The following is a 15,240-nucleotide window of genomic DNA, read 5'->3' as shown; positions in this document are numbered from 1 at the left end:
CATCTGGTTTGCGGCAATACGGCATCTCATCTGGTTTGAGCTATCATTTGTTTTTCAACTGGACAATGACCCAAAACACACCTCAAGGCTGTGTAAGGGCTATTTGACAAAGGAGAGTGATGGAGTGTTACGTCAGATGACCTGGCGCCACAATCCCTCACCTCAAACCAATTGAGATGGTTTGGGATGAGTTGGACCACAGAGTGAATGAAAAGCAGCCAACAAGGGCTCTGCATATGTGGGAACTCTTTCAAGACTACCCAATAATGACAGAGCAAAAACAGGTTTTTATAAATTGTACAAATGTATTAAAAATGTTACAAATCAATTTGACAAGTATTCAGACCCTTTACTCAGTACTTTGTTGAAGCACCTTTGGCAGCGATTTTAGCATAGTCTTCATGGGTAGGACTCTACAAGCTTGGCACACCTGTATTTTGGGGGGTTTCTCACATTCTTTGCAGATCCTCTGAAGCTCTTTCAGTTTGGATGGGGAGCGTTGCTGCACAGCTATTTTCAGGTCTCTCCAGAGACGTTCGATCAGGTTCAAGTCCGGGCACTGGCTGGGCCACTCAAGGACATTCAGACTTCTCCCGAAGCCACTCCTGTGTTATCTTGGCTGTGTGCTTAGGGTCATTGTCCTGTTGGAAGGTGAACCTTAGCCCCAGTCTGAGGTCCTGAGCACTCTGGAGCAGGTTTCATCAAAGATCTCTGTACTTTGCTCCATTAATCTTTTCCTCGATCCTGACTAGTCTTCCAGTCACTGTAAAACATCCCCAAAGCATGATGCTGACACCACTGTGCTTCACCATAGGGATGGTTCCAGGTTTCCTCCAGGTGTGACGCTTGGCATTCAGGCCAAAGAGTTCAATCTTGGTTTCATCAGACTAGAGAATCTTGTTTCTCATGGTCTGAGTCTTTAGGTGCCTTTTGGCAAACTCCAAGCAGGCTGTCGTACCTTTTACCGAGGCGTGGCTTCCATCTGGCCACTCTACCATAAATGACTGATTGGTGGAGTGCTGCAGAGATGGTTGTATTTCTGGAAGGTTCTCCCGTTTCCACAGAAGAACTCTGGAGCTCTGTCAGAGTGACCATCAGGTTCTTGGTCACCTCCCTGACCAAGGCCCTTCTCCCCCGATTGCTCAGTTTGGCCGGTTGGCCAGCTCTCTGAAAAGTGTTGGTGGTTCCATTCTTCTTCCATTTAAGAATGGTGGATGCCACTGTGTTCTTGGGGACCTTCAGTGCTGCAGAAATGTTTTGTTACCCTTCCCCAGATCTGTGCCTTGACACAATCCTGCCTCGGAGCTCTACGGACAATTCCTTCGATCTCAGGGCTTGGTTTTTGCTCTGACATACACAGTCAACTGTTGGACCTTTTTTTGATTGATAGGTGTGTGCCTTTACAAACTATTGCTTCTTTTTTGACCCAATGATCACTCGGCTACACAGCTGATGCCAACTGGACTTTTCAATAACACGGTACCTCATTTTGTTTACCTGTCGGCCCCAGCCTCAAACTCCGGTCCTCTATGTACCTAACTGACCCGCTCTGCCCATTCATCGCCATTTACTCGTTGTTGTCTTAGCTCTCCTGATCAACACCTCTGATTGCTTTATACCTCTCTCTGTCAATATGCCTTGTCTACTGCTGTCTTGGCTAGTTCTTAATGTTATATTTCACTGTAGAGCCCTCAGTCTAGCTCTTTTGTCCCACCCCACACACATGTGGAGACCTAACCTGGATTACAACGGGTCTCATCACTCAACGCCTAGGTTTACCTCCACTGTACTCACATCCTACCATACCCTTCTCTGTACATTAGGCCTTGAATCTATTCTACCACGCCCAGAAATCTGTTCCTTTTATTCTGTCCCCAACGCACTAGATGACCAGTTCTTATATCCTTTAGCCGTACCCTTATCCTACTCCTCCCCTGTTCCTCTGGTGATGTAGAGGTTAACCCAGGCCCTGTAGCCCCCAGTTCCACTCCTATTCCCCAGGCGCTATCATTTGTTGACTTCTGTAACCGTAAAAGCCTTGGTTTCATGCATGTTACCATCAGAAGCCTCCTCCCTATGTTTGTTTTATTCACTGCTTTAGCACACCAATCTAAGCTAGATGCCCTCAATCTCACACAAATTATCACGGAACCTACCAACCCTAAATACGTAACCATGGGCACCCTCTTAGATATCATCCTGACCAACCTGCCCTCTAAATACATCTCTGCTGTCTTCAACCAGGATCTCAGCGATCACTGCCTCATTGCCTGCGTCCGTAATGGGTCCGCGGTCAAACGACCACCTCTCATCACTGTCAAACGCTCCCTAAAACACTTCAGCGAGCAGGCCTTTCTAATCGACCTGGCCTGGGTATCCTGGAAGGATATTCCATCAGTAGAGGATGCCTGGTTATTCTTTAAAAGTGCTTTCCTCACCATCTTAAATAAGCAATGCCCATTCAAAACAAATGTAGAACTATTAACCAAATATAGCCCTTGGTTCACTCCAGACCGGACTGCCCTTGACCATCACAAAAACATCCTGTGGCGTACTGCATTAGAATCGAATAGCCCCCACGATATGCAACTTTAAGAACTTTAGGAGTTAGGAACCATTATACATAGGCAGTTAGGAAAGCAAAGGCTAGCTTTTTCAAACAGAAATTTCCATCCTGTAGCACAAACTCCAAAATGTTCTGGGACACTAAAGTCCAAGGAGAATAAGAGCACCTCCTCCCAGCTGCCCACTGCACTCAGGCTAGGAAACACTGTGATCACTGATAAATCTACGATAATCAAGAATTTCAATAAGCATTTTTCTACGGCTGGCCATGCTTTCCACTTGGCCACCCCGACCCCGGTCAACAGCTCTGCACCCCCCACAGCAACTTGCCCAAGCCTCCCCCATTTCTCCTTCACCCAAATCCAGATAGCTGATGTTCTGAAAGAGCTGCAAAATCTGGACCCCTACAAATCAGCAGAGCTAGACAATCTGGACCCTCTTTTTCTAAGATAATCCACCGCAATTGTTGCAACCCCTATTACTAGCCTGTTCAACCTCTCTCTCGTATTGTCTGATATCCCTAAAGATGGGAAAGCTTCCGCGGTCATCGGAGACACTCTAGACCCAAACAGTTAGACCTATCTCTATCCTACCCTGCCTTTGTAAGGTCTTCGTAAGCCAAGTTAAACAGATCACCGACCATTTCAAATCTCACAGTACCTTCTCCACTATGCAATCTAGTTTCCGAGCTGGTGCACCTCAGTCACACTCAAGGTCCTAAACAATATCATAACCGCCATCGATAAAAGACAGTACTGTGCAGCTGTATTCATCGTCCTGGCCAAGGATTTTGACTGTCAATCACCCCATTCTTATCGTCAGACTCAACAGCCTTGGTTTCTCAAATGACTGCCTTGCCTGGGTCACCAACTACTTCTCTGACAGAGTTCAGTGTGTCAAATCGGAGGGCCTGTTGTCCGGACCTCTGGCAGTCTTTATGGGAGTGCCACAGGGTTCAATTCTCGGGCCAACTCTTTACTATGTATACATAAATGATGTCACTTTTGCTGCTGGTGATTTTCTGATCCACCTCTACGCAGACGAAACCGTTCTGTATACATCTGGCCCTTTGGACGCTGTGTTAACTAACCTCCAGACGAGCTTCAATGCCATGCAACACTCCTTCCGTGGGATCCAACTGCTCTTAAATGCAAGTAAAACTAAATGCAACTCAACCTTTGGCCTCCTTTCCTTCCAGTTTGCTGCCAATGACGGGAACGAATGGCAGAAATCACTGAAGCTGGAGACTCATCTCCCTCACTAACTTTAAGCATCAGCTGTCAGTGCAGCTTACTGATCATTGCACCTGTATATAGCCCATCTGTAAATAGCCCACCCAACTACCTCATCCCCATGTTATTTATTTTTTTGCTCCTTGGCACCCCAGTATCTCTACTTGCACATTTCATCCTCTACACATCTATTACTCCAGTGTTTAATTGCTAAATTGTCATTATTTCGCCACTATGGAATATTTATTGCCTTACCTCCCTAATCTTACTACATTTGCACACACTGTATATAGATTTTTCAATTGTGTTATTGACTGTACATTTGTTTATCCCATGTGTAACTCTGTTGTTTGTGTCGCACTGCTTTGCTGTATCTTGGCCATGTCGCAGTTGTAAATGAGAACTTGTTCTCAACTGGCCTACCTGGTTAAATAAAGGTGAAATAAATAAAATGTCCAGTCAATTGAATTTACCACAGGTGAACTCCCAGGTTGTAGATACATCTCAAGGATGATCAATGGAAACCGATGCGCCTAAGCTCAATTTCGAGTCTCATAGCAAAGGGTCTGAATACTTATGTAAATAAGGTATTTCTGTTTTTATTTTTAATAAATGTGCACGTATTTCTAAACCTGTTTCTTTGTCATTATAGGTATTTTGTGTAGATTGCAAAAAAATATAGATTTAATACAATTTAGAATAAGGCTGTATAGTAACAAAGTGGAAAAAGTCTAGGGGTTTGAACTTTCTGAAGTAACTGACAATATAACGTCTTAAAATGGGAACTGTGTATTTCAAGTTGAAGAAGTGACACAGATTGTGTTTGAGGGTTATTCTCTTATCCCCCAAAACAGATGCAGCCAGCAGCAAGCTGCAGGGCAGTAACATCTTCACCATAGCCAAGCGCACGGTGGACGGCCAGGACATGCTTTACATGTCCATCAAACTGTCCAATGGTATCTGGGTGCTGGCTGAACTGAGGGTGCAGGCTGGAAACCCCAACTACACGGTGAGCACAGAGACAGGGGAGGGACTGAGAACAACTTTTTATTGAAGGAGAGAGAAATCTAGGAAAGACTGGTGGATAAGAATCACTTCAGTGACAGCAGAGCGGAGTGCAGGGATGGAGTGGGGATGAATAGAGATGGGCATGATCTGGAGTGAAGGGATGAATAGAGATGGGCATGATCTGGAGTGAAGGGATGAATAGAGATGGGCATGATCTGGAGTGAAGGGATGAATAGAGATGGGCATGATCTGGAGTGAAGGGATGAATAGAGATGGGCATGATCTGGAGTGAAGGGATGAATAGAGATGGGCATGATCTGGAGTGAAGGGATGAATAGAGATGGGCATGATCTGGAGTGAAGGGATGAATAGAGATGGGCATGATCTGGAGTGAAGGGATGAATAGAGATGGGCATGATCTGGAGTGTAGGGATGAATAGAGATGGGCATGATCTGGAGTGTAGTGATGAATAGAGATGGGCATGATCTGGAGTGTAGTGATGAATAGAGATGGGCATGATCTGGAGTGTAGGGATGAATAGAGATGGGCATGATCTGGAGTGTAGGGATGAATAGAGATGGGCATGATCTGGAGTGTAGGGATGAATAGAGATGGGCATGATCTGGAGTGAGTGTGAATAGAGATGGGCATGATCTGGAGTGTAGGGATGGAGTGGGGATGAATAGAGATGGGCATGATCTGAAGTGTAAGGAGAGATGGGGATGATCTGGAGTGTGGGGATGAATAGAGATGGGCATGATCTGGAGTGTAGGGATGAATAGAGATGGGCATGATCTGGAGTGTAGGGATGAATAGAGATGGGCATGATCTGGAGTGTAGGGATGAATAGAGATGGGCATGATCTGGAGTGAATGTGAATAGAGATGGGCATGATCTGGAGTGTAGGGATGAATAGAGATGGGCATGATCTGGAGTGTAGGGATGAATAGAGATGGGCATGATCTGGAGTGTAGGGATGAATAGAGATGGGCATGATCTGGAGTGAGGTTGAATATAGATGGGCATGATCTGGAGTGAGGGTGAATAGAGATGGGCATGATCTGGAGTGAGGGTGAATAGAGATGGGCAATATCTGGAGTGTAGGGATGAATAGAGATGGGCATTATCTGGAGTGTAGGGATGAATAGAGATGGGCATGATCTGGAGTGTAGGGATGGAGTGGGGATGAATAGAGATGGGCATGATCTGGAGTGTAGGGATGAATAGAGATGGGCATGATCTGGAGTGTAGGGATGAATAGAGATGGGCATGATCTGGAGTGAGGGTGAATAGAGATGGGCATGATCTGGAGTGAAGGGATGAATAGAGATGGGCATGATCTGGAGTGTAGGGATGGAGTGGGGATGAATAGAGATGGGCATGATCTGGAGTGTAGGGATGAATAGAGATGGGCATGATCTGGAGTGGGGATGAATAGAGATGGGCATGATCTGGAGTGAGGGTGAATAGAGATGGGCATGATCTGGAGTGTGGGGATGAATAGAGATGGGCATGATCTGGAGTGAGGGTGAATAGAGATGGGCATGATCTGGAGTGTAGGGATGAATAGAGATGGGCATGATCTGGAGTGTAGGGATGGAGTGGGGATGAATAGAGATGGGCATGATCTGGAGTGTAGGGATGAATAGAGATGGGCATGATCTGGAGTGTAGGGATGAATAGAGATGGGCATGATCTGGAGTGTAGGGATGAATAGAGATGGGCATGATCTGGAGTGAGGGTGAATAGAGATGGGCATGATCTGGAGTGAGGGTGAATAGAGATGGGCATGATCTGGATTGTAGGGATGAATAGAGATGGGCATGATCTGGAGTGTAGGGATGGAGTGAGGGTGAATAGAGATGGGCATGATCTGGAGTGTAGGGATGAATAGAGATGGGCATGATCTGGAGTGAGGGTGAATAGAGATGGGCATGATCTGGAGTGTAGGGATGAATAGAGATGGGCATGATCTGGAGTGTAGGGATGAATAGAGATGGGCATGATCTGGAGTGTAGGGATGAATAGAGATGGGCATGATCTGGAGTGAGGGTGAATAGAGATGGGCACGATCTGGAGTGTAGGGATGAATAGAGATGGGGATGATCTGGAGTGTAGGGATGAATAGAGATGGGGATGATCTGGAGTGTAGGGATGAATAGAGATGGGGATGATCTGGAGTGTGTATGGGTGAGTTTTAGTCATCATCACCACCAACCCTGCTGGCTAAGAGTATTTCACCCGAGGGGGCGTGTCTGTGTGTATTGTTTCATTTGTGACGCATTGTGTGTCATTGTACTGTTGTCTGCTTACTTGGTTATTAGCAGTAGCCCAGGACATTGTGCATGAGTATTTCAGAACACTGACCTTGACGTGACTCCTCAGCCCATCTCGTTTGTCAATGTGCTTTAGGATCATGTTTTTATTCATTATACAGGCATTTACTGTCTTGTTTCCCCATCCCAGATGAGTCCATTTCGGTCAGTCAATCTGTTTTATCCATCCCGCTCAAATGTAGCATTTTAAATATAATTCCTCCACAGTTCATTGTGCATTCAGCTTGACTCATCTGTCAGTGGTTGAAGCCTCTGTATTTGTTGGTCTATTGGTATTTTCGTTCAGGAGATGAATGAGTTTTCAGTCTGTGAAATGACTCAACTGAGGTGTTTGATCAGCCCTTGACTGTTTGTCTTGTTCTGTTAGTATGTCTGTCGTCATTTTTGTAGTTGATGTGTTTTTGTCTCCACTTGTGCTGTTCTTAATTTGTCTATGATTTTGAGTTTAATTTTCTTCTTTTCATATATATCTCTCAGCCTGAACACCTGTCAGGATATGCCCTCTTTCTGTTGCTTTCTCCTATTCCTACTACCCCTTAAGGCTCTCTTCCTCCCTACAGATGACTACCATCAGAAGATCTGGATCTTCACTGAAGATGCTAACACTTTTCCCATGTGCAGCATGCACTCTCACATCTCTGTGCTGCTGCTGCATGGATCTGATGCTCTCTCAGTACAACACGTGAAAGTCAACCTGACACATGCTTGTGTTGAGCAGTTATTTTTAGCATGAGAAAAGAACACTGTGGATCGTACTCAGCCTGTGGGAAGATTCCACAGCTCCCTGTAGGAAGGCAGTAAAGCTGACATCAGTTAAGAAATGATGCCCTCCTAACTCTATATATTGGCTAGCTGACAACGTCACAAGCGATGCGCGTGATTCAGTGGGGCAAAAGTCTGTTGTGATTCTGGATGGCCACATAGCTAACAATAATGCCAAGAAGCTGCCATGTGGGGAGTCGTAAGTGGCTCGTTTCAGCTAGTTGTGTCTTGTTAATAATAATAATATATGCCACTTAGCAGACGCTTTTATCCAAAGCGACTTACAGTCATGTGTGCATACATTCTACGTATGGGTGGTCCACCCTGGCGTTACAAGCGCCATATTATTGTGTCTTGTTCTTGATACCATTTTGTGGTGTCTTGACTGATGTCATGTCTATGCTAATATGGCAAAAATTCGCTAGGTAACCAACAACTGTAATAATGTATTTGAGAGAAGTGCTCATTGTGCAAATGTATTTGTTTTCAATAAACGTTGGAGACTAACTAATGTAGTTTACATGTCAACAATCTAAGCCAACCCTGTCTGTTTTGCCTCATAGTTGAGCACACGTCGGTTTGGTTGCTAAACAACCAAACCTATACTAACTGGGTCTACTCTAACATAACGTTGCTAACCCCAGTGCTCCTCCATCACCCCACATATTTGGTCCCTGTTATCCCATGATGCTCTGCTTCTTAGCTCTGTCTTTTAAAGTGGAGCACCGGGCCCTCACCTCTCGTCCCCATGGCAACAGCATGACCAATGGCAAGGGCTGGTTCACTCCCCCCTCCCCAAGAGTGGCTAATTGCAGGGGTTTGTGGGAGAATGGTGCTCTGGTACAGCCAGCGCCATGACCGTGCCACCATACACAACTTTTATTTACTCAACTTTCAGCCCTCCTTCTTCCCCCACTCATCGTTCAATCTCGGGTATCCTTATATGGTGCAGAAATCACAGCATCTTTACATCTTCCTACATCTTCTTCCATTCTCCTAAAACACTACCACCACCCACCTGCACTGTTTCTACCAGTCACTGTTCTCTACAGCTAGTTATTTTTCTCCTCTGTCCTTTATTCTCTCACTCTCTCCTTCACACGCCACCCTCATATTGACTCACAGGCAGATTATTCAGCAGCATTTTACAAAGCCTTAAGCAAAATGCCCACACACCATGTAAACCTAGTTGATCAGTGCTTTTCTACAACCTGGTTTAATAAGCTGATCCTTATGACAGCCAGCTAGGCCCCGTTTTCTCCAACTTGGCCTAGGTTGTGTGTTTCTGACTAATCATGCTAGCACCATTATGCATTAATAAAGAGCCAGCAGTACACAGAGCAGCGGCAGCCCTGGAGGGAGGAGTTGTGTAGTGTTCCCACTCGTCTAGCGCAGCACTGTGGAATGTACCAATGCAGTGCTGGGGGACACTCTGTCACCATGGTACAGCAGTGTGATCTCCTGTCCCATGGGTCAGAGAGGGACCTGGTGTGAACCTCTGTCTAATGGGACTTCAAATGCTTCTGGCCAGTTAATGACAATTGCTATTAGAACTGCTAAGCACGAGCCAGCCGGAACTGTCAATCACCACACAATCACCCTGGCACCTCAAACACACGGCTGCAGTAGTACTACTGCAAACACACGGCTGCAGTAGTACTACTGCAAACACACGGCTGCAGTAGTACTACTGCAAACACACGGCTGCAGTAGTACTGTTGCAAACGCACGGCTACAGTAGTACTGCTGCAAACGCACGGCTACAGTAGTACTGCTGCAAACGCACGGCTGCAGTAGTACTGCTGCAAACGCACGGCTGCAGTAGTACTGCTGCAAACGCACGGCTGCAGTAGTACTGCTGCAAACGCACGGCTGCAGTAGTACTGCTGCAAACGCACGGCTGCAGTAGTACTGCTGCAAACGCACGGCTGCAGTAGTACTGCTGCAAACGCACGGCTGCAGTAGTACTGCTGCAAACGCACGGCTGCAGTAGTACTGCCTGCAACGCACGGCTGCAGTAGTACTGCTGCAACGCACGGCTGCAGTAGTACTGCTGCAACGCACGGCTGCAGTAGTACTGCTGCAAACGCACGGCTGCAGTAGTACTGCTGCAACGCACGGCTGCAGTAGTACTGCTGCAACGCACGGCTGCAGTAGTACTGCTGCAAACGCACGGCTGCAGTAGTACTGCTGCAAACGCACGGCTGCAGTAGTACTGCTGCAACGCACGGCTGCAGTAGTACTGCTGCAAACGCACGGCTGCAGTAGTACTGCTGCAAACGCACGGCTGCAGTAGTACTGCTGCAAACGCACGGCTGCAGTAGTACTGCTGCAAACGCACGGCTGCAGTAGTACTGCTGCAAACGCACGGCTGCAGTAGTACTGCTGCAAACGCACGGCTGCAGTAGTACTGCTGCAAACGCACGGCTGCAGTAGTACTGCTGCAAACGCACGGCTGCAGTAGTACTGCTGCAAACGCACGGCTGCAGTAGTACTGCTGCAAACGCACGGCTGCAGTAGTACTGCTGCAAACGCACGGCTACACACAGAATTTTGAGCTTTTCCTGCATGAGAATGAAAAGGAAACTGCCTCTAAGAGCTCTATTAGTTCCTGCAGCTAGCTAAGAGCTCTATTAGTTCCTGCAGCTAGCTAAGAGCTCTATTAGTTCCTGCAGCTAGCTAAGAGCTCTATTAGTTCCTGCAGCTAGCTAAGAGCACTATTAGTTCCTGCAGCAACACTCTCTCAACTTCACAAGGAGAGAAGGAATGAGACATTTTTATTTTTTTTCTGCTCCAAGCTGATAAGATTGAATAAAAGGCAGCATTTATAATGCTAATAAATTCTCCCCTGCAAATAAAATGAAACAAAATGCCTCTGCTGAAATGGTGGGAATAGAGGAGGTTGGGAGCTATTCACTCTTCTCTTCAGTCATGAGTCAGTGAAGCTGCTGAAATAATTACCATGCTTATTAAACAGACGGTGCTTAAAGTCCTGCCATTACAGTTGCATTGCACTAACTGACTAGACTATCATATCGAAAGGAGCTTTTCTTGAAGGTATGAAAAAGTGGCCCGGCGAATTAGCCTTCATCCCGTCCATACAGCTTCCTCATCCCTGAAAAGGCTCTCTCTCGCTCTCTCTTAAGGATGTTTGAACAAATGATGACCAGGAAAAGTGTGATTCTGTTTAAGATCACTGAACTATAGTTCATCTCTCATAGCACTTGACTCCTGAGATAAAGACGAGGGCAGCATCTGCTCCACATGAGAGATTATATTTGTTGTTTATGAAGAAATGACACTGAGCTGTTTTGTTGATTTGAGTTATTAAATAGAAATGTACTGTACATTGTTGACTGCTTAGCTAGCTTGTCCATGTCTTTCTAAAACAATAGCTTCTACCTGACGTTTGTTCTCCAGCATGTCACGCTGGCTTTTGAAACGGTTTTGCTTTGGCTGAACATCTGAACTAGTGTTCTTATTGACCAGGTGCTCTCAACACCTAACACCTGCTAACAGAAGGACTACTATCTCCTTGCCCAGCCAGACCATGTAGTAACTAACTCTCTCTTCTCTCTCCTCAGATCTCTCTGAAGTGCAGAGCACCAGAGGTGTCCCAGTGTGTGTTCCAGTGCTACGAGGCAGTGCTGAAGAACTGAACCCCTGACAGGGCTGAAGTAGGGTGCGCAACCTGAGGCATGGAGACTGGAGACTGGCCCTGACTGGAGGGACCTCCTGGACCCCCAACCCTCCAGACCCTCTCCTCCTGCTTCTCCTCCTGACATACAGGCTTCTGAAAGACCCTTTCCTTGTAGAATCTCCAACTTTGCTGTCTGTCTGTGTGCCTCCCTGGGGACTCTGGTTTCTATCTGTTCTTTCTGTCAAGCACTAACCCTCCACTCTACAAGTCCTTATCTGATTTAAATCTGAAGTCTCTAGCCCCCATGGTCCCAAAGCTTTCTATAGACCAATCCTGTCACACGTCAATAGTTGGAATGGTCTTTGTCTTCTTCACCTTGAACATGGTTGGGGTTGTGTTTCCCATAACCCACCAAGTCTAGTCGGTCTTCAATGAGAGCTCACTACCCTGTCAGATCTTCCTTGCATGATGGCTTAACTCCAGTCCAGCCCGTGCTGATCTGATTCAGTTCACCCTCAACCCATGAGCCTCTAATCTGGGACACACCTGGTAGGGATTTTCAGCTAGTGCTGCTGGAGGAGACTGTGATGCGATGGACTCTTGTTCCTTGTGACTGTTTCTCCATACCCCCCCACCCCTGATGTCTTCTCTTTTCACGATTATCTCACCTCGCGTCTCTGCAAATTAGTACCTATATTTAGTGTGTGTAATCAGCAGTTAAAGCTCTACTGTCAGCATACGTTTTGGTGCTTCACATTAAAATGTGGCAGTACAGACACATTGTTTCCCCATATCTTGGGGCTGTGAAGCACCTGCTGTGTTCCTGTTCTCACTTCACTCACCCCTCAGCCCCCCCCTCCCCACCTCTCTCAATGTCTTCACTTCTTCTCTCTCACAAACACTTTCCTCCTTTTTATTTTAAAGGGATGTGATGTCCCAGCTAGTAAGAGACACTAAATGTTTTGGAACACACCATGTCACATATGTGTTTAGTTTGTTGTTTGCTCTTGATGTGCCCATTGGGCTTGTTTATTGTTGTTGTACTCAATCTCTGCTGTCTCTTGTCTCTCTCTCTCCCATGAGTGTGTGTGTGTGTGTGCATGTATTTGTGTGTTGGGGTGCCTGTGTGCTATTTGTTATTAGAGGGTTGGAGCAACATCTAAGGCTACATTTACACAGGCAGCCCAATTCTGATATTTTGCCCAATTATTGGCGAAAGATCTGATCTGATTCGTCAAAAGACCAATGATTGCCAAATAGATCAGAATTGGGCTGCCTGTGTAAACTCAGCAATATACGCCTCACTACTACATACAATACCTTTCTTTTCCTAATTCTTGCCCCTTCTTTGAAGTAATTCCATTATGTATTCCCAGGTTTGTTTGCAGTGTAATTGAAGTTTTAACTCTGGGCATGCAGGCGGGCGAGGGCCACAGATGTTTGGATGTTGTTTCTGCTGTGTGCGCTCTGTTAATCAGGGCTGCTTGGGCTCCCTGCCAGGTTGTTGCATTCTCCTCCCCTCTTAGTTGGTCAAGTACCTCTACCACCTGTCATAGAGGCTTCAAACCACCTGTATGTTCTATACTGTATCTCTATAGGAAACTAACTGTAGAGGTAGCACACATCATGAAGTCTTTTGTATAAAGAAAATCTGACCAACTCAACTTCACCATTCTGTTTTACCTAGTCTCTTTGGAAAATGAATTGGATATTTAAACTTTTGAGTCATTGAATCAGAACCCTCTGGAACAGCTCCACAGTGAGCACTTTCACTACTTGGAGATGAGTGGATTTACTTGGTCTGTGTGTGGCGAAAACTGACTAGTGTGTATGTGATGAGAAGTTGTAAAATAGCTGGTGAAGGAGAAATCTAATGTTTTTTGACTGACCGTTTGTGTGTACATCATTTGAAACAAAACTATTAAAAATCTGATATATTCACAAATGCCACAAGTGCATTTTCTGAATTGACTTGAATCATCAATTAGGAGTGGTATACCACGTTTAGTTCCAATAAGGATTCCATAAGATATACACTGAGTGTACAAAACATTAGGAACACCTGCTCTTGCCATGAGACTGATCAAGGGAATCCAGGTGAAAGCTATGATTCATTGATGTCACCTGTTAAATCCACTTCAATCAGTGTACATTGAGGGGTTAAAGAAGGATTTTTAAGCCTTGAGACATGGATTGTGTATGTGTGCAACTAAGAGGGTGAATGGGCAAGACAAAAGGTTTAAATGCCTTTGAACGTGGTATGGTAGTAGGTGCCAGGTGCACTGGTTTGAGTTTGTCAAGAACTGCAACGCTGTTGGGTTTTTCATGCTCAACAGTTTCCCGTGTTTATCAAGAATGGTCCACCACCCAAAGGACATCCAGTCAACTTGTGGGAAGCGTTAGAGTCAACATGGGCCAGCATCCCTGTGGAACGCTTTCGACACCTTGTAGAGTCCATGCCCCAACGCATTGAGGCTGTTCTGAGGTCAAAGGAGGGTGCAACTCAATGTTAGGAAGGTGTTGCTAATGTTTTGTACACTGAGATATTATATATATATGAAGTAATAAAGGACTAAGCCAATCGCAACACTGGTTGGTATTGTACTAGTAGAATTTACAATCTGAGTAACTCTTCTTCCACACTTGGCCACATGCAGACACTGCTTGATGGACAGGGAGAACATGTCTGCTTTAGAAGTCTCTGAAGTAGGGAAGATGATCAGAAGTTGTTTTAAATCATTTTTTCTTTTTTCCTTTTGTGTAATATGTACATACAGATTCCATATTAACAAATGGGTTCCTGTTGTATATTATAGGCATATCTACAGTTATCTTTACAATGACCTTCGGAAGGTATAGGGCACACTCTGTTGAGTGAGCTGTCATTTCTTTTACAGTATTGTTGGGCAGCCTTAAAAAAACAGCTTTGCATACTAATTTGATGTTCCCTTCCCCCTCTCCCCTCATCACTGTTCTCCTCTACCCTAATCCCTTCACACATCTGCTCTCCTCTCCCTTCATCCCTGCTCCTCTCTCTGTCCTCACCCCTTCTTTCTCCATGAGTCCAGAGTGAAACCCAAGGTTTATCTGGAGCTCAGTGCTTTATTTATCCCTATGACAGACTGGGAGCAAGAAGATGGTGAGGTTTTGAAGTGATAGTAGATAGAAGCTTTACATTCTCTGAGCAGTACCCACTCAATCTAGCAGCTGCCAAGAGTGACTGGGGTGGGTGGATAAGCTAAACTGCTCAATTTTGTGGTTGGTTTGTTGACTGGAACCCAAATCTTGTTTGGAAGAACTTAAATTAATATTCCTCAGCACCATACACAGTATATGCTACTACAGTACATGGAACAGCCTGTGGATCAAGGTGTGAATTACGGGGATGGGGTGGGGCTTGGCTCCCCTGAATGAGACGTTAGCTTTTTGTTGCATTTAGGAGAGCTAACTTTAGGAGGGTTTCTAAATAATGCTAATTGAACCATTCTCTATTTGTTTGAAATGTAGTGGTAAATATGAAAATTAAAGCATCAAAATTAAATAAACGCCCCCACCTCTGTCATGGTTTAAAATAGGGGTGTTAAATTCATTCCATGGACGGCCTACTGTCTGCTGGTTTTTGGTTTGTCCTTTCAATTAAGACCTAGACAACTAGGTGAGGAGATTTCCTTACTAGTTAGTGACTTTAATTCATCA

At 45.4% G+C, this 15,240-nt stretch overlaps 1 protein-coding gene across 4 annotated transcripts in view; it reads left to right on the top strand.

The window, feature by feature from the left end:
• LOC118358391 (AP-1 complex subunit beta-1) overlaps window positions 1-14,131 on the top strand; it is a 47,170-nt gene extending 33,039 nt beyond the window's left edge. For 3 of the 4 annotated variants that reach the window (XM_035736173.2, XM_035736174.2, XM_035736172.2), the window contains exons 21-22: window positions 4,652-4,806; window positions 7,703-8,187. In XM_035736173.2, the coding sequence (XP_035592066.1) occupies window positions 4,652-4,806; window positions 7,703-7,828 (281 nt within the window). In that variant the 3' untranslated portion in view covers window positions 7,829-8,187. Of the gene's footprint in view, window positions 1-4,651; window positions 4,807-7,702; window positions 8,188-11,488 lie in introns of those variants that run through there. The other variant, XM_035736175.2, reaches the window with a different exon arrangement.
• The last annotated feature ends 1,109 nt before the right edge of the window (window positions 14,132-15,240 follow it).

This window comes from Oncorhynchus keta, chromosome 25 (genome assembly GCF_023373465.1).
Source record: "Oncorhynchus keta strain PuntledgeMale-10-30-2019 chromosome 25, Oket_V2, whole genome shotgun sequence".
NCBI lineage: Eukaryota > Metazoa > Chordata > Actinopteri > Salmoniformes > Salmonidae > Oncorhynchus > Oncorhynchus keta.
This window is presented reverse-complemented; position numbering and strand designations above follow the sequence as displayed.